The sequence below is a fragment of the Sabethes cyaneus genome, chromosome 3 (genome assembly GCF_943734655.1).
Source record: "Sabethes cyaneus chromosome 3, idSabCyanKW18_F2, whole genome shotgun sequence".
In the NCBI taxonomy this organism is placed as follows: Eukaryota; Metazoa; Arthropoda; class Insecta; order Diptera; family Culicidae; genus Sabethes; species Sabethes cyaneus.
In genome coordinates, this window is record NC_071355.1 from 3,211,531 (window position 1) to 3,223,208 (window position 11,678).

At 42.7% G+C, this 11,678-nt stretch overlaps 1 protein-coding gene across 2 annotated transcripts; it reads left to right on the plus strand.

Moving 5' to 3' along the window:
* Nucleotides 1-9,004: 9,004 nt before the first annotated feature.
* LOC128740001 (uncharacterized) lies at nucleotides 9,005-10,901 on the plus strand. 2 transcript variants are annotated; one of them, XM_053835513.1, is made up of 7 exons: nucleotides 9,005-9,026; nucleotides 9,096-9,260; nucleotides 9,321-9,594; nucleotides 9,650-9,807; nucleotides 9,868-10,206; nucleotides 10,266-10,623; nucleotides 10,686-10,901. In XM_053835513.1, the coding sequence occupies exons 2-7, from the start codon at nucleotides 9,123-9,125 to the stop codon at nucleotides 10,874-10,876; spliced, it is 1,458 nt and encodes a 485-aa protein (XP_053691488.1). In that variant the 5' UTR covers nucleotides 9,005-9,026; nucleotides 9,096-9,122; the 3' UTR covers nucleotides 10,877-10,901. The 2 variants fall into 2 exon arrangements, with proteins under 2 accessions (XP_053691488.1, XP_053691486.1); XM_053835511.1 differs by lacking the exon at nucleotides 9,005-9,026 and having other exon boundaries at nucleotides 9,073-9,260.
* Nucleotides 10,902-11,678: the final 777 nt, after the last annotated feature.

The following is an 11,678-nucleotide window of genomic DNA, read 5'->3' on the forward strand; positions in this document are numbered from 1 at the left end:
TCCACTTAACGAAGGGCGCTATTTCAAAAAATGCAAGAAATAGCGCCCGTCTGACAGGTAGATTTGCTGCCAACCTTTGTCGAGATGTGCTGAGATGTTGGCAACAAAAACATGGCACCCATCGCAAGCCCCTGCAAACAACACAGTGAGTCAGAGGGAAAGAAAAACTCAATCCATTGTACTCCCCCTCTAATGCTAGCAGCATAACATCAGAGATATACATCACTTACCTACCCCAAAAGTTTGTTTGATTTAACTTTCGTATTGCTACTGCGCAGTTAGTTAGGTACTGGGCTGTTTTATGATGTTCAAAATATCAAAACTTGTCAAATAGAATGATATTTTTAGCAACCCCGTCCAGCTGATGGGTATCTATATGCCTGAACTGAGAAAATCTTGATTTTATGTACTAAACCACATAGCTCGTGTAAAATGTTGCAAAGTTATATCTCAAAAGAACAGGAACATTCCTTATTCTGTACATGCCTTGAACATACCTGTCATTACATTCGATCCGAGCTTAATAAATCAATTGTCATGTTGAAAAAATCACGTTTACGAACCACAATGAAAGTAAACAGACAAAATCTTCCTAATAGAAAACATAGTTTGTATGAAAAATAAAATATTGGAATAATTTGATTATGTTGATGGTTTAGTTCATTAAAATGACACAGACTGGGCGTTGTTACTATAGCTCAAACATTATTACAAATTAATTTTCGACAAAAATCGATGCGAAAATCTTTTGGCTACTGCATGATAAGCTCTCTTTTAATAGAACGTAATCTAGGCTTAGTTGTAGCTAGTAATCTAGCTAGTTTTAAGATATTTACTTGATATGTGAGTTTTGACCTCCACCAGCAAAATAGTATTAATTGTGAAAACTAGCAAATCAAATGTAATTCAAATACTGTTGAACAGCAATAGCCACCACGTGTGATTGTGTATGTTCAATCAGAACATATATTACAGGAACCTGGTTTGTATACATAAACATTCAAATAGAAACAACTTCTCCCAAAAACAAGTTATACTATTGAAATGATTGTGATTTTTCTGACCAGCCATTTCTTCATTTCTTTACGTGATACCTCAGTCATTAAAATCTCGAAAAACAATCAATCTATAACGGTCGAGAGACCTTTTGGGTCTACCTAAAACATCAAAACATATTATAATTAAAACCTGAGGAGAGACTCGCAAAGATAGTCTTCTCTTTCCCAGGCCTCCAATCCAGAGTTCTTCTTCTTCCTAATAATAACGGTAGTGCGTACATTTACAGGCAGATTGATCAAACTTCTGCCTGAACCCTGAACCTATATGCTTTGTGAGAGGACGGGCGACGAGTTCACGTGCCAGCCGTTCAAATGAAACGTCCCGAAACAGGTAACATTTAGTTTTGTGACTCGAATTCGCAGCTTTAGCGAACTCGTGAACACTCGCTCACTTGATACGGTTTCGCAGCAGAAAATGAACGGTTCAGAGCCGCTCCTTCGAAAGAGCCGTTTTGCCCACCACCCGTAATTCATCGCACAACAAAAGTATGTGTGAGTGTGTCTATTGCCAGTGGCATCATGTATTGGTGCTACAGGAACGGTAGACTACAGAGCCGACAAGGCAGTCAAAAACAGGAAAATTTTGAATCAGAACGAAGAGCCGCCGTAAGTAAATGAGCGGCGATAATCCTAGAGTATTGCGTTCTTCTATCAGATTACTCTTCGAGATACTCGAATATGCGTTATAGAAATTTTTATCATCTTCGTCTGCTTCTGGAACGCGTTGAACATCAACTGCTTTTGCACCCCTTGTACAAACTGGTACGTTACAATTAAGAGAATTTACCATGTTTATAGCTGTTTAGAAACGGATTGTTTAGCAGATAGCAGAAAAATCCGCTACTTAGCTTGGTTATCAGCTTTTGAGTGAGAACAGGTGTGAAAAACCTAACGCTGCTAAATCATCGCTTGTTCAAACACCATTTAGGTGCTTACTTTACGCAGCTTTGACCGCCTTAAACCAACCTGAAAACATAAATTGCTCTTGCAATTTAGTTACCGTTGTTACTTGGACTTTAAATCAACCCGAAATGCAGCCCTGAAAGTGGCTAACTGAAGGTGGGATGGTTCGTATGCCCACTGAGCGTGTTCCAGCAGCCGGAGGCCTGCTTCCGGTGCTTTGAGCGAGGGCACAAGTCCTGGAACAGTGGTGGTGCGGGCAAGGGACTGGACTGCGCCGTCCAAGTGCCTGATATGTACCGGCCACACACAACAGGAAGCCCAAAGTGCCCGGCAGGCGCGCCGACGACTAAAACACGGGCGAAGTGCAGGTAACGCAACTAAACTCGAATTACTGCTACGCGGCCTAGCAGCTGTTGTACCAAGTAGTTACTGAGTCGTTGACGGACATTGCTATCATCTCGGACCCATACCGCATCTCTGCGGGAAACGGTAAATGGGTCTCGAATAGGTCCGGAACGGCGACTATATGGACGACAAGCAGGTTCCCAGTTCAAGAGGTAGTGTCAACCGCAGACGAGGGGTTTCCCGCAGAGTAATCGCCAAAGACGCTGGAGCGGATCACCGAAGGCCACGAGCCGAGGCACTGGCCCCAAGCCGCTGAGTTGTCCCACGGCCGACGTTCCAGTATCTCAGACCATAACGTAGGATGGTCGGCCTCCCAGCCGGACATCCAAAGTAACGTGGGCGATGGCTGTTTAGAGGTCGGGGAGGAAGTGACGGTTACGAACGAGGAACTCATTGAGATCGCTAAATCCGTCCGTATTCGGGGCAGTAATGAGTAGATGCGTGGAGGCTGGCCACTTCCCTGACCCATCTGTCTGCGAAGTCTGAAGCGACAGAACCTGATCCTGGCCGAAGCTGGGAAATCCTCCGGGTGTCCCCTCGTTATATAGGCCGATCTGTCTGCTTGATAATGCCGGAGAGGTGCTGGAGAGGGTTATCCTTAACAGACTCGTACAGTACATTGAGGGTACAAACGGTCTGTTAAGGAACCAATTCGGTTTCCGAAAAGGCAAATCTACGGTGGATGCCATCTTGTCTCCCACTAAGACAGTCGAGGCAATCTAGCGCAAGAGGACAGGTATCCGCTATTGCATAGTTGTCACGCTCGACGTGAGAACTGCGTTTAATTGCGTTAGCTGGGACTCCATAGCCATCTCGCTTCGGAACGTCCAAGTGCCGGTGTCGCTGTACAGGATTCTGTAAAATTATTTCCAGAATCGTGTGCTATGCTACAACACGGAGGAGGGTCAGAAGAGCGTTCCAATCACCGCAGAGGTTCCGCAAGGTTCCATACTGGGTCCGGTGTTGTGGAACGTCATGTATGACGAGGTGTTGAAGCTAAAGTTTCCGGTAGGGGTGGTGATTGTCGGCTTTGCGGACGACATCACCTAGGAAGTCTACGGTGAATCTATCAGAGAGATTGAGTTGATGGCTGAGTTGACGGTTGTTGAAGATTGGATGCGATCCAGGAAACTGGAGCTAGCCCATTATAAAACGGAGGCTATCGGGGTGAACAACCGCAAGTCGGTGCAGCAAGGAAATATCAGCGTCGGGGAATGCACTATTTCGTCAACGCGGTCCTTAAAACTCCTGGGAATCATGGTCGATGACAAGCTCAAGTTCGGAAGTCACGTCGACTATGCTTGCAAGAAGGCTCCCACAGCTATTTCAGCATTGTCTCGTATGATTTATTTATTTATTTACAAATTATTTTATAAATTTATAAATTTATTATTGAGAACTTCATCCGACAGGACTATCTTAATGAATATATTCATGATTGGGAAAAGCCGCTTAGAAATGCATACATAGCAGTTTTCAAGCCGGCATAAAAACCCAATATCTTTTCGTCTGGAGAAACGAAGGTCAATACAAAACGCTAAACACAAAGTTACAAATATCGAACATTAACAAAAACTACCGAAAATCAAAAAATTAAAAGGTAAAATCAGCCTGATTATACGCTAGAGCCAGTCGACGAACTGGTTCATGCTGGCTATAATTTGCGATGCGCGTTCAACCGAAGAAGCTGTTGATGGCGTTGTGGCTTGTGGGGGACGAGGGCAATAAAGTTGAAGCATCGACAGGATGGTTGGACAATCATAGCTACCGCCGAGGATTTTTGAGCAGTTCGAGCCATGATATCTTTACATCGCCTTTCGAGGGGTGTAATTCCTATTAGGAGGCACAGGTCCGTATTGGGCGGTAGGTTGTCAGAATCTCTCCATGGTAGTGTACGGCAAACCCTTAAAACAAAGTGTTTCTGTACGCGTTCGATTTTTTTTATCCAATTATTGTAAAAGGGATCCCAAACAGCGCAGGCTGACTCCAAAATTGACCGCACCAGTGAGCAGTACAAGGTTCGCAAGGTACCAGGGTCTTCGAACTCCTTGCCAATTCTCATGATCAGTCCGAGTTGTCGATTAGCCTTGCTGATAATCATGGAATAATGTTGCCTAAATGTCAGTTGAGCATCCAAGACTACTCCGAGATCGGTGACTACATCGCAACGTTGTAGAAGTATTCCGTCAACGCGATAGTCATGCACCATAGGCTGCTTTTGACGTAGGACTACGTCTTACGGCAAGTTTTGAGATAGGGTGTCATTCCAAAAAATCGAAAAATGCGAGCGTCACGAAAAATGAAAGGCTTAGAGCACTAATAGCTCAGTGGTTTTCCGATCGATTTTCAATATTCTTACACCAATCGATCGGAAAATCTTCTAAGAATTTACCCAAATGAAGAAAAGTATGGATTTTTGATGTTGAACTATTGAAAAATTGAAAATAATGAACCTATATTTTACCATAATTCTCGCTACGTGATTGGTTGGAAGATTCTTTACGATGATCTAAACCTATACCAATTTGATACCTGTGCTTGGGAAGTAAGCCAAAATAAGTGACGAAGTTTCCTCATTTCAACAAGATTTCTTATCACCGTGGTTAAACCTAGACCATTTTGATGTCCTTGCTTGGGAAGTACGCCAGAAAGAGTGTTAAAGCCCCCTCGTGCCAACAGATTTCTAACGAACGCGATTAAACCTAGTCCAATTTGATGTCTGTGTTAGGGAAGTATGCCAGAAAAAATGACATAAGTTCATTGTCACAAAAGATTGCACATTCTTTACTGCGATCTGCGAGACGATTAAACCTAGGCGAATTTGATATCTGTGTTGGAAAAATGTGCTACAGCTGTAGTGTGCGGTTACAATACGACTCTGTATGAACCGCATGCTTGCCGTTTCATTAGAAGTGTAGTGAAAAGATGTGCTGTTGATAAAATAGGATTGAATTGGTAAAATCCCTTCAACGTGGGGAACCATGGGTAATAAAAACAATCTTTAATTTCATTAAGGTAGCAGGAAAGCAATAGTTTGTGTTCTTGATTTTGTTAAGTGGTTTTCAAATGCACAATCTTTTGAGAATTGAACGTATGCAATGTTACTATTTTGATAAATGTTACATACAACGCATGTAGCATGTGTATATGTTGCATATAGCATGTATACATGAAGAATCGAATGATTACAAGCATGTATATATGCTACTATCACTACAAAGAGACTTACGTAGTCCTGCGTCACCTATATATGCGGTCGTGTCTTGTACACAACCCCCCTGATTTTTTACGATGAAAACTGATTGCAGTGCATTTAGAAATGCTTAGCGACATGTAATTTCTTTGACATGTAATTAATGATGTCTAATAGCTCTGCGGTATATGGCAGCAAGCGAAGGCTATTGGCCAACGTGGTCCAGTCCATACTCAGGTATGGCGGGCCGGTGTGGTCATCGGCGTTAGGTACCAAAAGCTATCTAGCCAAGCTGGAAAGCACCTATCGTCTCATATGCTTGAGAATGGCGAGTGCGTATCACACAGTTTCACATGACGCAATCTGCATCTTAGCGGGTATGATGGCTATTAGCATCATCATCAGCGAGGACGTAGAGTGCTTCAACCAACGTGGAACTAGAGGCATACGGAGTACCACAAGATCGGCCTCGATTACCACATTACCACAGATTCTGTCAGGGCATGGTTGTTTCAGACAGTATCTGCACAAGTTTGGGCATGCGAAGCCCCCGCGTGACCCAAATGCGTGGATGTTGAGGAAACTGCAGAACATGCTTTCTTCATATGCCCTCGTTTCGCGGGCGCGAGAAGCAACATGATGGCAGTGAGCAGACAGGACACTACTCCAGATAACTTAATCCAAAGGATGTGTTCCAGCTCGGACGTCTGGGGAGCAGTCAATGCGGCTGCTACAACGCAACAAAGCCTGGGAGAGCACGTTAGAGGCAACGTTGACCAGCGTAATGTCGCAGTAGGTACAGCAATCTAGCCGACCGCCCTTTTTATAGATGGGATAGACTATACCTTCCATTCCCTTCTTCCAATTCCTTGAAATTATCAGGTAAAGTGTCATTGCCAGCGGTTCTTGGCCATTTTTGTATAGTTCTGCCGGGAGTCGATCCTTTCCGGCGGCTCTATTATTCTTCAGCTGACTAATTTCTCGCCGGATCTCTTCGAGATCGAGAGCCGGCACGCTCCCACAAGTCGGCACGTCGTTTGTAGGCACGCCTAGGTTAACTTACGTTATGTCTTCCTCTGTTATATCACCGTTGGGAGACTCATCTAAGAACTGCTTCCACCTGTCGATCCCCTCCCTCGTCCCTACACATGTCAGGCTGAGGTGCGCAGCCCGTACGAGTTTGGTTTACCATCTCGTAAAACTAGCGCGTGTCATTCGCCCGGAACAGTTGTTCCAGCTCCTCACGATCTTTGTCCTTCTTCTGACTTTTTTCCTCCTCAGGATCGTGGTCAACTCATTCCGCGCTCGTCGAAACTTGGCCAAATTCTCTCTCGTGAATATGCTTATAATATAATATTATAGTTATAGTTATATCCACCCCATCGACATCTCCATATCGAGCTGCAGTAAACGTCAGCGACAGCATGTCCGGGGCTCAAAATTTGACAGCGGGCCCAAATCAGACTGCTCGCAGTTGAGTGAAACGCAGTGCTGACATGCTATCTTATTTTCGCACACACGAGATGTTGGCGGCGAAAACATATGGTTGTCTGCCGATGGGGTGGTTATATTATATAGTTTTTCCAAGTTCTTTTTCCTCCATCGTTTGTTGGCATTCCCCGTAAAAGGAATCATTTAGTGCGCTCTCGAGGTTTCTTTACCTAGCTCCGTAGTTGCGACCTCATTGACGGACGAGCGTATATCATACTCAATCAAAGGAAGGCAGAGCTTCATCAAGGTGTCGATTATCTAGCGAAAATAAAATTCCCTGACTTTTCCAGGAATATTTCGAAAAAATCCAGTAGCAAAACATCTCGTTAATTTCTACTTTCAAAGTTTTTATTTATCTAAATTAATTGTGTACTCTTCAATTTTGAGATTTCTTGATAAATACATTTTTCGTTTTTAGTTCAAATCTTGTACAAACATCAAACCGTTTTACGGCTGTTTAAAGGTGTTGAAGTGGAAACCAGTAGTTTTCATTCGAATCACAGCACAGCGACTCACTATATGTTTTGTTTACCAGTGATGCTAAGGTTTCGAAAAACTTTGGAATAGGAAATTGCAGTAATGTAACAAACATGCTTGCAGCATAACATGTGATGTTTTTAGCACAGACAAACAGACGAGACACTCGCGATAATTCCATCGTCCAATCAAAAACCACTCATTTTTCAAAAAAGCATGTTTCGCAACATGGCCATCCCGCGGCGTGCAAGTGTTGCTTTTGAGTTTTCAGTATAAAACCATTCAAATGTGCAAAACCCTACAGCATAAAACCCTGCAAATGCAAGCTACTCCGCAACATGCATAACAGAGGGTGCTAGTGTGTAAGCAAAATGTGCAGGACGATGGTTTTTAAAGGATTTTCTTCTAAGTGTCATGTCAGTTCGTCAGCGTTTTTAGATACTATCACACAATTTTTGTTAAAAATATTTCTTCTGATAATAGAAAATAGCATGGAAACAATTTGATTGATTGATATTGTTTGAAGAAGAAAAACGAGTGATAATATTCTCTATTACGAAGCACAGCAATGGCTCTATTTAGATCGCAACACTGATGGCAGATCTGTGACTGTTTCCTTGCAGTTGCTGTGCATTTAGTCGTTTTACTGCAACCTGCAATATGTCAGTTATCGACTGCTTTAGGTGTAAAGATATTTTCACTACGGTGAGTGCTTATGGGTCAGAAGACGGCGGTTCAATTCCCGAAAGAAGACGACATACATTTTTAATTAGCTTGCATATACGAATTAAAGTTATTCGAAATTTAAAATATAGCATACGACGTTATGGCAAAATAAATAATGACGCGTTTTATGTTTATAATTTAAAAATAGATGGTTTAATTAGGCTGCAGAACTGAGAAAGCAGGTAAAGCATTACAATACTATTTCTCGTTCTAAAAATAGAATTGACAGCATTTCACAGATTGTCTATTTGAATAAAGCGCGCAAAAGCTTCAATGCAATTTCGAAAGCAGCTAAACAAACCCGAAGCTTGATAAAATCATTAAATTTAGATGCTTAGGAACTGAAAAAAGGTTTTTATTTCTAAAACTAAACCATAGTTCAGCCAAAGATTGAATGAAAGCAGCTATAAGAGCGTTTGATCAGCCTGAAATTGTGATATGTACTTATGGAGAGGATTAGATTTTAGTCTTAAAAATACCCCCTTGTCCCTCTTGTTGATCCTTTAATGCAGCGGTTCCCAACCTTTTTTCGGTTCGCGTACCCCCTGACGGATTTCCCTATACTATTCTACAGCGAACTAAAGTTTTGGCGAACCCCTGGGGGTTCGCGAACCCCCATTTGGGAACCGCTGCTTTAATGCATAAACCTAGGTGGCCCAAAGGATTTTCAATTTCCTGTATAATAAAATCTGCCAACTGGGTTTCGACATGTCAAATTTGTAACGGAATTTATCGACACTGCACTGATGGACGTCAACGGCATCGAAAGGAAGGTAAACAACAGCGGTTTCTCCAAATTGTAGTACGGAAATCTAACTTTTTTTTCGTGTTGTTCCGTTTAGTGTTAATTTTATTTGTCCGTTCTGGAAATGTCCTCCCATTTGCTCATGCCAAACTGCTGCCGATGTTGCTTATCTCGCGAAAATGAAATGTTCTACGTGTTCGATCAGCTAGACGAGTTTGAGAGCAAAATATCCGACGTCATTGAAAGTTGCGGTGGAATTACGGTTAATAGCGACCGTACAAAGCTTAGTTTAAGTCATAATTAACACTCGTTTATCACTTAGATTACTGCTTCGGATCGTTTTTCAAAGCAAATCTGCTCAAAGTGCTTGAACGATTTGTCAGTATCGGAACGTTTTCGGTTGCGTTGTCTTAAAACAGAGGAGTTCTTGCTGCACGCCAAGATGGACATGAAGGAACAATCAGACGAATCTACGGCCGGTCAACGATTGGAGGAAATGTTATGCGACCCCAACAACCAGATTAAGATAGAAGACACCAACGTCTCACCGGAAAGTATAATTGAAAGTACTTTAGCGATTGCAGATGTACGAAGCAGTAAGTTGACCTCCTGTTGATTTGAATGCCTTGTTTTAATGAAAATTATCCCAAGAATCGAGTTTGAATTCCAACAACTTGTCTACAAATTCAGTGGAACCGTATCAGCTTTCGAGCCAGTCTGTATCACAATCGGAGTTGAGTGCCAACCACGTTTCCAATAATGGCTTTATGCCGGCTTCTGGGTTAGACGCTAGGCAGCCGTTGAGCGATGTAAGTTGAAAAACAGTACTAATTTTTGGGTTTTATTAAATTCTTTCGAATTGTCAATAGCATTTTGTGGAACGTGAACATCTGAAAAGAATAATCAGCGATCAGCTAGATTTGGTAAAAACCGAAATCACCAATTCGGTTCTAAGCGTCATGGATGCTTTGCTTGCTAAGACGGTGGCCGCACTGAAGGCCAACTGTCATCCAGCACCGAGTACCGTTTACCGTCCCGAACCGCCGGTTCCCTTGTATTATCCGAACGTGACATCACCGGATGCTGTGCATCCGCTGGACGAACCCGGTGTAAGTGGAAGCAATTTCCACTTCAAACCGGTTAAATCGGCGAAGGAGTTGGAAATTTTGGAACAGAATCTGAACGATCCGATGTTCGCGCGGAAATTGGTAATGTAATGATTGGGGGCTGACCGATTGGAAGTATAATAACTATTTTTTCGCTTTAGTTCGATCAGATGCGTGAAAAGATCGGCGACAGGGGAGATAACTACTGCGGTCAGAATACTTGCTACACTCTGATCGATAATTTCTTCGATCGGAAATTTCTGGTGCACTGTTCCTGGAGCGGCGGTAGTCGCAGTGATATCGAGAAATGCGCCATCAAGGACTGCAAGAATACTTTGACCATGTTCTACAAGATTGTTCGTAGCACGAATAAGAAGTTCACCTTCGTACTGTTGGAGGAATTTTTCAAATCGGTTGTCCGGAACGCTAAAAGACGTAGCGAAGCTAAGGGTTTGCGTGCTTCGACGATACATCGGCGAATAAAGAAGATAAGGCCTGCCGGTGAGCGGTCGCAAACAGGTAAGAGTCGGGTTGTGAAATTTGTGCTGTGTTGTTTTGATTTTTATGGTCCTTTTTTTCAGAAACATTCCGCGACAAATCAACCCGAGAAATGGTTGATCTTCCCGCTCAGACTCAAATGACGGAAAACTCGAACAGTGAGGCAGAAGATCAATCTTACAGAGCCGAACACGGAAATGATTCCGAGACAAGCAGCAAGCGCTCGAAACGGGGCATTTCAAATTCACCTACCAGTAAGAGGATTGAGCACTAGAAATAATTTTCTATGTATTAGCATATGAACGATAATAAAAATAAGTTATTTAAAAACATAAGTAGGCCATATATTTTAATGGTGTTCAGAAAGAAAACCCGGTCATAGCAACCATGATACCATGCGGCAAATAAAAGTGTTTTCACTTCTGTTTCAACCACTGAGAGTATTTCGTTTTACTGCCCATTCTCATTGACTAATAGGATTTGGAGCACAGTTTTCTCAAGAAAAATTCTCAAAAAGCCGGTGTCGCATGACAAAGGAAAATGCAGAAGAGCACGACTAAAAATCATTTTGCTTTTGAATCCCATCAATTACATCTACGTCAACCACGCGACGATGACTCGTAAAGTTTGACCGAAGCTGCGCAAAATGGCGCGAAAACTGTTCAATAGAGCAAAGATGACTTTGGGCTGGACCGCTGGACTCAATATAGGAGAGCTCTAACCGAATATAGCAAAGAACTAACACGATCAAAAAGGAAATCTTGGGTACACAATTGTGAAAGCATTGAAAGTACTCCAATTGTGGCAAGACTCAACAAGACTCTAAGGATCATTCGAACGGACTCGGTACTCTCCAGAAAGATGACGGTTCGTTCACAAAATGTCCGGAGACTTGATGATGGGGACTCACTTTCCGGAATCTTCCTCAGTTCGTGCTGCTGCCAGCTCGGACTCTGATTGTGACATAGGATGTTCTCAAAGAATCTCTTCGGGATCTGAGAGGACAAAAGAGATCGCAACCAGAGTCACAGGGATGGCTTTCACTAGAGCTAGGGTGGAAAACACAGTGAGATCCT

What these genes read in the sequence shown, in the direction of transcription:
- LOC128740001 (XM_053835513.1), top strand. Translation starts at nt 9,123, where the DNA reads ATGTCCTCCCATTTGCTCATGCCAAACTGCTGCCGATGTTGCTTATCT. An exon ending in AAAGTTGCGGTGGAATTACG is followed by an intron (nt 9,261 to 9,320) that starts GTTAATAGCGAC and finishes TTTATCACTTAG; the next exon opens with ATTACTGCTTCGGATCGTTT. An exon ending in CGGTGAGCGGTCGCAAACAG is followed by an intron (nt 10,624 to 10,685) that starts GTAAGAGTCGGG and finishes CCTTTTTTTCAG; the next exon opens with AAACATTCCGCGACAAATCA.